Source organism: Rana temporaria, chromosome 6 (genome assembly GCF_905171775.1).
Source record: "Rana temporaria chromosome 6, aRanTem1.1, whole genome shotgun sequence".
NCBI lineage: Eukaryota > Metazoa > Chordata > Amphibia > Anura > Ranidae > Rana > Rana temporaria.
In genome coordinates, this window is record NC_053494.1 from 222,233,701 (window position 1) to 222,247,259 (window position 13,559).

At 46.0% G+C, this 13,559-nt stretch overlaps 2 protein-coding genes across 2 annotated transcripts in view; both read right to left on the reverse strand.

The window, feature by feature from the left end:
• Positions 1-13,559, reverse strand: part of LOC120944301 (protein mono-ADP-ribosyltransferase PARP14-like) — a 575,277-nt gene that overhangs the window by 71,676 nt on the left and 490,042 nt on the right. The window lies entirely within an intron of this gene.
• Positions 1-13,559, reverse strand: part of LOC120944300 (protein mono-ADP-ribosyltransferase PARP14-like) — an 80,832-nt gene that overhangs the window by 22,830 nt on the left and 44,443 nt on the right. Inside the window, exons 9-11 of the mRNA XM_040358332.1 lie at positions 6,275-6,356; positions 3,492-3,641; positions 1,055-1,117 (exon numbers count right to left, since the gene is read on the reverse strand). Of these exons, the coding sequence (XP_040214266.1) occupies positions 1,055-1,117; positions 3,492-3,641; positions 6,275-6,356 (295 nt within the window). The remainder of the gene's footprint in view (positions 1-1,054; positions 1,118-3,491; positions 3,642-6,274; positions 6,357-13,559) is intronic.

Here is a 13,559-nt window from a genome sequence, read left to right on the forward strand (position 1 = left end):
ATAACTGATCTAGCTAAACTATACAGTGTATAAATATATGTACAACACCTGGGATGTATATATATCCTCTACACACTGTAACTTTAACTGAACTGACTAGCCTGCCTGCTCTTTCTATCTCTCTCTAGGACTGATCTATTCACTAACACCACCGCAACACAGGCAGCCTTTTATAGTGTGGGGCGTGTACTAAAGCCCTGAGCCATAATTGGCCAAAGCCACCCTGGCTTTGGCCAATTATGGCTCTCCGTTTTTTGTGCGCTGTGATTGGCCAAGCATGCGGGTCATAGTGCATGCTTGGCCAATCATCAGCGCGCAATGCCGCAGTGAATTATGGGCCGTGGCGCATCACTCACACGTTTTGTTCGTATTTCGACAGGCGATGTTCGAGTCGAACATAGGTTTGAATCGAACGCGGAGCTCATCCCTATCACTGAACAAGGCTGGGGACCTTCAAGACCATCTGTCTTTCACATATAATGCCATTTTATCATTTCTTCCCCAGCAAATTTGACAACAATTCACACATTCAGCATTGTAAATGGAATGATGAACACCTAAGCAGACACACTGACCACAAGGATAGATTTATGTAACTAAAAACGGGAGGGGATGTTTACAACTTTCACTCCTCCCATCCTGTTCTTGGACAATCAACATCTAAACATTCCATGGTGATTGGATGAAGGTGTTGGTGCTGCCTCTGCGGATCTAAATGCTGGTATGAGGTTCTTGACACTTGTTGGGGCTGAAGAAGTGGCTTGAAGAAACGATAAAACATCTTCAACAAAACATAACAAGTCCAGTTGAATGTGGCTTCCTATTATTAGCTATACCATGACCTGGATAATTAAGAACCTTCAAAAGACAAATAGAAATGTACACAGCCTGGCCTTTACTGGCACCCAGTGAGTATCCGTAAACGGCAATAACCCCATCTTCTTCTATATCTTTCTTAATGGTCTGCTACTTTCTATTGGTGGATTGTCTACTCCTGTACACAAGAAAAACTATTTTTGACAAAGGTAGAAAATTAAATCAAGGATGGATTTACCCTGCGCCACAGCAGATGATACAACAGACGGTCCAGCAGCTTCTAGAATCGCTTTGGAAACTCCTACAAATAAAAAAATATAAAAAAAAAAACACAATGAGGCTCAATTTACACAGCTTCAACACAAGGTTATGTATCCTTACTTAAGGGTAAATATGTCTTTATTGCTTTTCAACTGAAAGATACAACATATATAACCATCAGATGTCTACAATACAGGAAGGTACATATCAATATATACTGTCTGAGACACTGTACAACGAAAGCCCACCACGAGTCCAACAAATCCGCCTCCCATGTCGGGTGGCTAACAATGCCTGATATGGTAAAACAAGGAGGGCCAAGGAAACATAGATCAGTAGAACTACATCTGATCATTAAGAAAGAGAAAAGGAGAAAAAGTAAGGAAGGAGAGAGGAAAGGGAGGACGGATGAGGGAGGAGGGAAGGGAGAACCGAGCGGGCCACGACACTTCATTTGTGTAAAGTATACGTGGATTGAGCATCAGGGCTGATCCTGAGGTGTTAGTAACGCCTTTAAAGAGTCAGAGGTAGAATAATCGATCCACAAGAGCCAAAAGGTCTTAAATTTATCATAAGTGTCAGTATCTAAGGCCAACATCTCCTCCATTCGCATGATGTCATTGACCACAGAGACCCACAGGGACAATGAAGGGGTACATAGTTACATAGTTAGTTACATAGTTAGTCAGGTTGAAAAAAGACACAAGTCCATCCAGTTCAACCACAAAAAATAAAAAAACAAAATAAAAAACACAGTAAAATCCTATACACCCAACTCCATACCCACAGTTGATCCAGAGGAAGGCAAAAAACCCCAGCAGAGCATGATCCAATTTTCTACAGCAGGGGAAAAAAATCCTTCCTGGGTAGTAGTAGTTTTCCAAACTTGGGGAATAAGCTGCCTTGCGGCCGACAGAAAGAAACATAGCAAGGTACCCTTCTGCGAAGCTATGGAGCCAGGTAATATGGACAGTAGAGCTATTTCTGGTGAAGGTGTCAGGGTTCGATCATAGAGCTTGCTGTATATGGCAAAGACCTGAGACCAAAGGGGCTGAACGGCCGGACAATTCCACCAAATATGGAGGTAGCTTAGCTACCATCCACCGAGCCGCATCTCCAACACACAGGGGGCACAGATGGAAATATTTTATGTAGAGAGTGAGGGTCCCTGTACCATCGAGAGAGGAGCTTAAAGTTTTATGTATCCTTATTTAGCCAAGTGACTGTCAATTTCAAATCTTATTGGATTCAACTGAAAATAACTTTTTGAAAAAAAATATCCTTTATCCCAGTGTGTTAGCTTCGTAAATTGGGCCCTATGTCACCTCAACAGAAGGCTGAGCCCACCAAATTCATATTCCTTCATCTACAAGTCTTTCCATCTATAACTCACAAAAAGTCCTTCAGTCTCCATACATTCCCATGGCCTTCACCTCTCCTCCAGTCATGTCCTCACACTCCTCCACCCAGATCTTCTCTGGGATTCCCCTCCCCCACCCGGTCACCTCTACAGCCTTCAAGTGATTTTATGCATCGTATTATCTGTACTACCCGCCCATGTTCTATCTAGGACAGAGGTCTTCAAACTATGGCCCTCCAGTTGTTCAGGAACTACAATTTCCATCATGCCTAGTCTTGTCTGTGAATGTCAGAGTTTTACAATGCCTCGTGGGATGTGTAGTTCCTCAACATCTGGAGGGCCGCAGTTTGAGGATCCCTAATCTAGGACTTAGAAAAATGTCTGTGACACTCCTTACAATGTCAGGATGCTACTGGTGTGAGCCCACAGGCGAGCAGGTGGCACGGGATCCCCAGGGCGAGTCCAAGGGCCAGCCGGTATTCTGCTAGGGACCTCTCACGAGGGTTTGGGCTTAGCTGCGTGCTGACCCCAGGTCACGACCCCCAGGTTCACCCTGCTCGCAAGGAGAGTACCAGAAAACCCTGTCAGACACGGATGGATAAATGGAGCAAAGGAGAGCTGGATAGCGAGCCAAGGTCAGGGCAGGCTGCAGACAACGTAATCGGGAGAAATAGCAGAGTCGGCACACAAGAGATCAGTTCACGAGAGGTCAGGTTACACAAAGGTCGCTCAGGAACAAGTGTTGCTCAAGCAACCAGAAACTGGTCTGAGTGGAATCTAAACAGAGAAGCACATGGGAAGCTGGACAGGAAGTAGCAGAAAGGAAGGATATAAAAGGCAACAGGTGAAGCCGGCGGCACCCATAGATGCTGAGTGCAGCAAGAGCTAAACACAAGCTTGTGCAACCACAGGAACCAGCCGACCTACAGCAGTAAAAAGTAAAACACAGATCTGCACCGCAGCTGATCTGTGACATACAATTGTTCTGGATTTCTGCATGAATGATTTCCAATCTAGAATCTGAGATTTGCATTTCGGGGTCGGGATGAATTACCTCTGCACAGAGAAAAGTCTCGGTTGGAAGAGTTTACAATGAGATGGGTCTCCTCTTTGGTGATATCGCCGGTCTTCACCTGAAAAGTGACAGATCCGATCTTCATTTCATGAACCCCGAGTAAGGGGTTTGTCACCGTCCCAAAGAACGCTGCAAGACAGAAAAGAAAATCGATTATTATGGGGATAAAAGAAAGCCGCGTTCCCACCGCTGATGATCAACTGTACATGGAAATATTAACAACACTATGGCCCGGCAACTGCAGAAAGTTATATTCTCCAGAATCAGAGACACCCAGAGATAATGGATCCTCCTGTATATTATTCTTATCCTCCACCTTCCATCCACCCCCCATTGTCCCCACCTCTGTCATCATCCTCCTCTTCAAGCCATCCCCAACCTTCTGTCATTATCCTTCTCGTCCTTTTCCGCCAATTCATCCATTCCCCCTGTCCTCCCATCTGTCATTAGCCTTCTTCTCCTCTTCTATCCATACCGACTTTCCTTCCTTCTATTGTCACCCTCCTCTTAAATCTATATACTATAGCCACAAATGGGACCCAATTCTACCATAATGGCCATGGGGAGGAGGGGGAAACTCCACAATAATGGTCATGGGGAGAAGGGGAAGAGGCAAACACACATTAATGTGTTTGCATTCCGATCTCAATGCTCTGTCTAATTAGGCGACTATGTGGCAAATGAGGTTTAATATTGATAAATGTAAAGTTCTGCACTTGGGGGCTAAGAATATGCATCATACATACTAGGGGGGGGGTACAACTGGGGGGGATCCATGGTGGAGAAGGATCTGGTGGGGGATCCGTAGTGGAGAAGGATCTGGGGGGGATCCGTAGTGGAGAAGGACCTGGGGGGGATCCGTAGTGGAGAAGGATCTGGGGGGGATCCACAGTGGAGAAGGATCTGGGGGGGATCCACAGTGGAGAAGGATCTGGGGGGGATCCACAGTGGAGAAGGATCTGGGGGGGATCCACAGTGGAGAAGGATCTGGGGGGATCCACAGTGGAGAAGGATCTGGGGGGGAATCTGTAGTGGAGGAGGATCTGGGGGGGAATCTGTAGTGGAGGAGGATCTGGGGGGGATCCATAGTGGAGAAGGATCTGGGGGGGATCCATAGTGGAGAAGGATCTGGGGGGATCCGTAGTGGAGAAGGATCTGGGGGGATCCGTAGTGGAGAAGGACCTGGGGGGATCCATAGTGGAGAAGGACCTGGGGGGATCCATAGTGGAGAAGGACCGGGGGGATCCGTAGTGGAGAAGCAACTGGGGGGGGATCCGTAGTGGAGAAGGATCTGGGGGGGATACGTAGTGGAGAAGGATCTGGGGGGGATACGTAGTGGAGAAGGATCTGGGGGAATACATAGTGGAGAAGGACCTGGGGGGGATCCGTAGTGAAGGATCTGGGGGGATCCGTAGTGGAGAAGAATCTGGGGGGATCCGTAGTGGAGAAGGATCTGGGGGGATCCGTAGTGGAGAAGGATCTGGGGGGGACCCGTAGTGGAGAAGGATCTGGGGGGATCCGTAGTGGAGAAGGATCTGGGGGGATCCATAGTGGAGAAGGATCTGGGGGATATGTAGTGGAGAAGGATCTGGGGGGATCCGTAGTGGAGAAGGATCTGGGGGGGATCCATAGTGGAGAAGGATCTGGAGGTTTTGGTAGATCATACGCTCAATAATAACATGCAATGCCAAGCTGCGGTCTCCAAAGCGAGGAAAGTCCTTTTTTGTATAGAGAGGGATGGACTCCAGAGAGAGAGATATCATCTGTACAAATCATTAGTAAGACCTCATCTGGAATATGCAGTTCAGTTTTGGGCCCCAGTTCTCAGAAAGGATATCGGGGAACTGGAGAAAGTGCAGAGAAGGGCAACCAACCTGATAAGAGGAATGGAGGAGCTCAGCTATGAGGAAAGATTAGAGGAACTGAATTTATTCTCTCCTGAGAAGAGGAGAATAAGGGGGGATATGATCAACATGTACAAATATATAAGAGGTCCATACAGTGAACTTGGTGTTGAGTTATTCACTTTACGGTCATCACTGAGGACAAGGGGGCGCTCTTTACATCTAGAGGAAAAGAGATTTCACCTCCAAATACGGAAAGGATTCTTCACAGTAAGAGCTGTGAAAATGTGGAACAGACTCCCTCCAGAGGTGGATCAATAGATTGCTATAAGAAAGGCCTGGATACTTTCCTAATGTACAGAATATAACTGAGTACTAAGATTTGTAGGTAAAGGTGATCCGGGGAAAATTCGATTGTCTCTCGGGGGGATCAGGAAGGAATTTTTCCCCTGCTGTAGCAAATTGGATCATCGCTCTGCTGTTTTTTTTTGCCTTCCTCTGGATCACATGTGGGTATAGAATTGGGTACATGGGATGGTACGATATTTTTTTTTTTAACTATGTAATGGTTTTAGAATGGGATGTTCAACAAGCTCATATAGGTGTGATAGTCAGGGGTTCACAGACATTTGGACATATATATACTAAATTAGGATCGGATGTGAAGCTTCCATTGTGGATTATAACATACTGTATGTGGAGTCGTTTTGGGAAATAAACTCCCTATAGCAGACAAAGCTTTATATCAAAGAATAAAAGCCTCAAAGCTAAACGGGGAGTACAAAAATCGAGAAAATTGGGGACGGAGACAGTCCCCCAAACTAGTCCCCAAGGGTCCGTTCTCCTATCCTTGGAGACTAGTTTGGGGGACTGTCTCCGCCCACAATTTTCTTATAGATTCTGATTACATAAACGTACTTGATCCCGTCCCAACCGATTGCCTATTGGTGGCCTCGCTAGTGGCCGCATCAGTGGAGTTTTCCAGATGACTTGTAAATGCCTGAAAATACATAAAACACAAGAAAATGCCCATTATACAGAAAGAAAAATACACAAGATAGAAAGCGATGTGCCGGGGGTCCAGTGGGATAGAAGGCTTTCTATGATCTTGTACACTACAAGGACACCTTTTATAAAGAGTAATCCATCTTTTCTGCTTGTAACATTCACATTTGTAATCACCAAGGGGCAGATCCACAAAGATCTGCCCCGGCGCATCGTATCTCAGATACGCTACGCCGCCGTACCTTACCTGGCTTTGGTTCGAATCCATAAAGATTTTGCGCCGTAAGTTACGGCGGCGTAGTGTATCTCAATCGGCGTAACGGCGCGAAATTCAAATTGGGCGGGTAGGGGGGCGTGTTTCATTTAAATGAAGCGCGTCCCCGCGCCGAACGAACTGCGCATGCACCGTCCCTAAATTTCCCGCCGTGCATTGCGCGAAATGACCTCGCAAGGACGTCATTGGTTTTGACCTGGACGTAAATTACGTCCATCCCGATTCACGAACGACTTACGCAAAAAAAAAATAATAATTTGAAATTATGCGCGGGAACGACGGCCATACTTAACATTGAGTACGCCACGAAATAGCAGCTTTAACTATACGCCGAAAAAAGCTGACTAGAGACAACGTAAAGGAATGCGCCGGCCGCTCGTACGTTCGTGGATCGTCGGAAATAGCTAATTTGCATACTCGACGCGGAAAACGAAGGGAACACCACCCAGCGGACGCCGAAGAATTGCATCTTAGATCCGAAGGCGTACGAAGACGAACGCCTGTCAGATCTAACCCAGAAGCCGTCGTATCTTGTTTTGAGGATTCAAAACAACGATACGACGCGGGAAATTTGAAAGTACGCCGGCGTATCAGTAGATACACTGGCGTACTCTCTCTGTGGATCTGCCCCCATGTGTATTGTCTGGTCTGTGAATCCTGTCCAAGCCTAAATTATCACCACTCTCATTATTTATCAACTGACCCTCCTAAAAAAGGTCCAAATTTCTCATCCCCCTTTTTTGTTATTCAGATGGATCTCTTCCCAACAGGTCCTATGCAGCTCCGGCACCATCTCCATTCACTTAATGATGACTTTGTGCATGCTGGGGACAAGAGTCCACCACCCCGATGGCCATGTGAGAATATTCAGTCTCCAGACCAGTCATTTTCAGCCAGGATTCCATGGGACTCTAGGCTTCCTCCAAAGGCTGCAAGAGGTTCCCCTAAGATGTGGCTGGTTGACCTCCAAAACTTGATGGTGCCTGCCTAGTTCCTGTAACAGTCAGGGGTTAACGCCGTTACGATATTCCATTCCACCAACCCACGACAGCTTATCGACACTCCACAATCCAGCAGACAGGACCCATTGGATTTCCCCCAGAAAACGAGACACGTAGCTCTGTTCTCTGGTTCCAAACGAATAGATACTTTGGGGGCAGATCCACATACATACGCTGCGCCCGGCGCATATGTAAGATACGCTACACCGCTGTAACTTACTTGGCTTTAGTTTGAATCCTCAACGAATTTGCACCGTAAGTTACGGAGGCGTAGTGTATCTCTCGCGGCGGAATTCAAATTGGGCGGGTAGGGGGCGTGTTTTTATTTAAATGAAGCGCGTCCCCACACTGAACGAACTGTGCATGTGCCATCCGTAAAAACTCCCAGGGTGCATTGCTCCAAATGACGTCGCAAGGACGTCATTATTTTCAACATGAACGTAAATGGCGGCCAGCCCCATTCACGGACGACTTATGCAAACAACGTAAAAAATTTAAAATTAGACGCGGGAACGATGGCCATACTTAATATTGAGTACGCCACCATATAGCAGCTTTAACTATACGCCGGAAAAAGCCGAACGGAAACGGCGTAAAAAATGCGACGGCCGGTCGTACGTCCGTGGATCGTCGGAAATAGCTAATTTGCATACTCGACGCGGAAAACGAAGGGAACGCCACCCAGCAGACGCCGAAGAATTGCATCTTAGATCCGAAGGCGTACGAAGACGTACGCCTGTCAGATCTAACCCAGATGCCGTCGTATCTTGTTTTGAGGATTCAAAACAACGATACAACGCAGGAAATTTGAAAGTACGCCGGCGTATCAGTAGATACGCTGGCGTACTCTTTCTGTGGATCTGCCCCCAAGTGTATTGTCTGGTCTATGAATCCTGTCCAAGCCTAAATTATCACCACTATCATTATTTCTCAACTGACCCTCCTAAAAAGGTCCAAATTTCTCATCCCCCTTTTTTGTTATTCAGATGGATCTCTTCCCAACAGGTCCTATGCAGCTACGGCACCATTTCCATTCACTTAATGATGACTTTGTGCATGCTGGGGACAAGAGTCCACCACCCCGATGGCCATGTGAGAATATTCAGTCTCCAGACCAGTAATTTTCAGCCAGGATTCCATCAGACTCTAGGCTTCCTCCAAAGGCTGCAAGAGGTTCCCCTAAGATGTGGCTGGTTGACCTCCAAAACTTGATGGTGCCTGCATAGTTCCTGTAACAGTCAGGGGTTAACGCCGTTACGATATTCCATTCCACCAACCCACGACAGCTTATCGACACTCCACAATCCAGCAGACAGGACCCATTGGACTTCCCCCAGAAAACGAGACACACAGCTCTGTTCTCTGGTTCCAAACGAATAGATACTTTGGGGCAGATCCACATACATACACGGCGCATATGTAAGATACGCTACGCCGCTGTAACTTACTTGGCTTTGTTTTGAATCCTCAACAAATTTGCGCCGTAAGTTACGGCGGCGTAGTGTATCTCTCGCAGCAGAATTCAAATTGGGCAGGTTGGGGGCGTGTTTCATTTAAATGAAGCGTGTCCCCACGCCGAACGAACTGCGCATGTGCCGTCCGTAAAAACTCCCTGGATGCATTGCTCCAAATGACGTCGCAAGGACGTCATTATTTTCAACATGAACGTAAATGGCTGCCAGCCCCATTCACGGACGACTTACGCAAACAACGTAAAATTTTCTAAATTAGATGCGGGAACGACGGCCATACTTAACATTGAGTACGCCACCATATAGCAGCTTTAACTATACGCCGGAAAAAGCCGAACGGAAACGGCGTAAAAAAATGCGACGGCCGGTCGTACGTTCGTGGGTCGTCGGAAATCAGATCTAACACAGATGCCGTCGTATCTTGTTTTGGGGATACCAAAACAAAGATACGACGCACACAATTTTAAATTACGCGGCGTATCAAGAGATACGCCGGAGTAATTTCTTTGAGGATCTGCCCCTTTAATGACAAACTCACGCTCTTTTTATACAGTAAAAAGCATGCTGCAGTAATCAAAGGGACAATGACACACTCCAACCACAACATCACACAATGGGTACTAACGAGTCCCCCTCAATCCACATCTTAGACAGACATTCTGACTCCGCGATAAGCTATTCTCACCTACTACACAATACACATTCCTTTAGTAAACATAAGTCAGACGTCTGACCTTTAGAGTGTGCTAACTCACAACACATATTATCATCAATAGAACTTTCACATAATACAGTGTTAATTAGCATCACACAATGAAATATCTTAGGAGCCAGACTTAATTAACACCTTAACAGTATGTGTCCCCCACATTGAATGAATCACATTATTATTGACCTGTTGGGTTCAGAATTAACCACCTGTAATATTTCGAGATATCCTGGGATACATTGTGAATTATCATTACTGTCCCATCTCATGTAATCCGAGATACCATTTCTCAGTCATCCTATGCCCCTAGTGGACATAGGATGACCCTAGACACAAGAGTCATTGGTGAAGCTGACACAGGAGTACCCCACACCCTTCTGGGTCCCACGGGCCATACCGTTACAGTTCCAAATGCCAACACCACTGCAGAGCCAAATGCATGACACCAACGATCTTCATTGGTGCTATATAAAAATTGTGTACTTAAAGGGGTTGTAAAGGTTCATTTTTTTTTTTTTTTCTAAATAGGTTACTTAAAGCTTGTGCATTGTTGGTTCACTTACCCTTTCCTTCCATTTCCCTTCTAAGTTTTTTTTTCTTTGTTTTCTTTGTCTGAATTTCTCACTTCCTGTTCTTCCTCAGTAAGCTGTTCAGTAAGCTGTTCTAAATGACTTTCCACCACTCGGATGATGGGGGAAAGCTTACTGAGGAGAAACAGGAAGTGAGAAATTCAAACAAAGAAAAAAAAACATTTAGAAGGGAAATCGAAGAAAAAGGTAAGTGAACCCACAATGCACGAGCTTAAAGGAACCAATTTAGAAAATGAAAGACGAACCTTTACAACCTCTTTAAGCATTGATGTGAGTGAGAAACTTGTAAAGCGCAACACATGCGAACTGAATCGCCTCTGGGCGCTGTACCCATTTCATGGGTAAGGAACCCCTTGACCTCAGAAGAGATGGGTTTTAATCTTTCTCCTGAAGGTCAAGTGGTTCTCCTCCAGTCGGATGGTGGTTGGGAGCGCATTCCACAGGCGAGGTCCCTGGACTGCAAATCTTCGATCTCCTTTGGACTTGTATCTGGCTTTGGGTATCTGGAGTAGGTTTTGATTTGTGGATCGCAGAATGCGATTGGGGTTATGAGCTTTTATTTTTTCGCATAGATATTGGGGGGCGTTTCCTTGAATACACTTATGTATTAGGCAGAGTGCCTTGAAAGTGATTCTGTCTTTTACTGGCAACCAATGAAGGGCTCTCAGTGAAGGGATGTCAGTGAAGGGATGTCAGTGAAGGGATCTCAGTGAAGGGATCTCAGTGAAGGGATCTCAGTGAAGGGATCTCAGAGAAGGGATCTCAGTGAAGGGATCTCAGAGAAGGGATCTCAGTGAAGGGATCTCAGTGAAGGGATCTCAGAGAAGGGATCTCAGTGAAGGGATCTCAGTGAAGGTGAGATTGATTCCCATGTTTTTTTCCCAGTCACTAGTCGAGCGGCTGTATTTTGAATGACTTGCAGACGAGTGATTTGGTATTTGGGGAGACCGAGATAGAGGGCATTTGCGTAGTCAAGTCTGGAATTGATGATTGTTCCCACCACGACTGCAATGTCTTCTTTCGGGATAAAGGGGAGGAGTCTGCGTAGTAGGCGCAGCAGATGGTGGGATCCGCTGACTACTGACCCTATTTGTGCATCCATTGTCATGTAGGTGTCACTCCGAGACTTTTGACTTTGGTGCTAGGGGTGATAGTTTTACCCAGAATGGGCGGGGCGTCCATGTTGACGCGGGGTGATTTTTTCGGTTGGCGTGAAACAGGAGAAGTTCTGTTTTCGAGCCGTTGAGTTTAAGATAACTGTTTGTCATCCAGTTATCTATTAGAGTGAGGCATTTCTCTAGTCCAAGAGAATGATCCTTTTTGTTGCAGATGCGGAAATACAGTTGTGTGTCGTCTGCATAGGAGTGGTAAAGTAACTTCTGGTTACTGATGATTTCAAAGAGAGGGCAGAGATAGATGTTGAACAATACGGGTGACAAGGGGGACCGCTGAGGGACTCCGCATGATACCGTACGTTTTCCGGAAGTGAAAGGTCCCAGTTTCACTATTTGTGATCGGTTTTCCAAGAAGGAGGAGAACCAGGGTAAAACACATTCAGCGACTCCGGCTACTTCAGCTAGCCTAGCCAGTAGTAGTCCGTGGTCTACAGTGTCAAAAGCTGCGCTTAGGTCCAGCAGTATCAGGAGACAAGATTCTCCTTCGTCTGCGGCCTCTAGAGTGTCATCCCATATTTTGAGCAGCGCCGTTTCTGTTCCGTGACCCGGACGGAAGCCTGATTGAAACGAGGCGAGTAATTTAAGGGTGTCTAAATGCAGTTGCAGCTGTTGTACAACTACTTTCTCCATTACCTTGGAGAAGACATTTAGGTTCAATAGGATTTTTATTAAGAAAATGTTTTTGACAGAAATAAAGGAATAGAAAACATAAACCGGTCACCCAACATTGGGCGGACCGATTGTCAAAATATCAGGCATAGACATTCCACATCATAACAATCAGTACAAACAAACTGCACTCTATAACACAAATAGTTATACATTCTTCCCTGCTAGTCATTGCTCAACCACTAGTATGCACTTCCTCCGACCTGGGCGCCCCTTTGGGAGCCTGCTGTGCCCGAGGCCGGGAAGAGGTGAAGAAGAGGTTTTTTTTAGGATAGGTTTTATTGTGCCTTGTTTCAGCAAGGTGGGCACCATGCCCTCCTTGAATGATTGGTTTATGAGCTGCGTGATAGCTGGTGCCAGTATATCGGCACTTTCTTTCAGCAGTTTAGTGGGGATAATGTCATTGGGTCCTGTGCTATTACGCAGGGTCCCGATGATGTTTTTTGTGGCATTAATGGAAATGGGTTTAAGGGTGAATTTAGGTGATTGTGGCGAATTTATGTGGGTATTGGGTTTGTGATTTGGGGGGGGGGGGGGTTGGTGCCGATTCCATTTTGCTGAACACTTTCCCGGATTTTTTCAATTTTATTAATGAAATAATCCAATAATTCGTTGCAAAATTCTTGTGAATCAGAATTGGGGGCCTCTAAACAAGCAGGATTCATAGTCTGAGTGACCAGCTTGAAGAGTTCTCGGGGGCGGTTTAGGGCATTTGCGATGATGTTGGAGAAGTTTTTTTTGGCCATAAAGATTTCTTTGCGATATCTCTTGGTTATTATCTTGTAAGTGGTGTGGTTTTTATCTGACGGGCTCCTTTTCCAAGCCGTTTCTGCTCTTCTACGCTCTTGTTTTAGCAACGTCAGTTGGTCATTAAACCAGCTGGAGTTGTTATTTCAGATGCCAGTTTTGCGTTTAGGTGCTACCAAGTCGGCTGACTGTAGTAGAGCCTTGTTAATGGCTTCCAGTGTTTCTGTGGCTGTTTGCTGTTGTTGGATTGTTTTTATTTTGTTCCCTAGTGTTGTTTTGAAGAGATCCGAGTGGAGCTTCTTCTGAGATCTGGTCCAGTTTTGTCGTTTTTTTTTTGGTGATTGTGAATTTAATGGCATGGTGATCGGTCCATGGTTGCGGCTCATTTTCCACAATGTCAATTTCCAAATTTTGTTTGAAAATGAGATCGAGCGTATGGCCTGAGGCATGAGTGGGGCCTTGTATTAGTTGCTGCAGACCTAATCCTTCCAGATGGTCGATGCAGGCGTCGGCAACGGGGTCAAGCGAGGAGTTGGCCCAGAAGTTGAAGTCCCCAAGCAC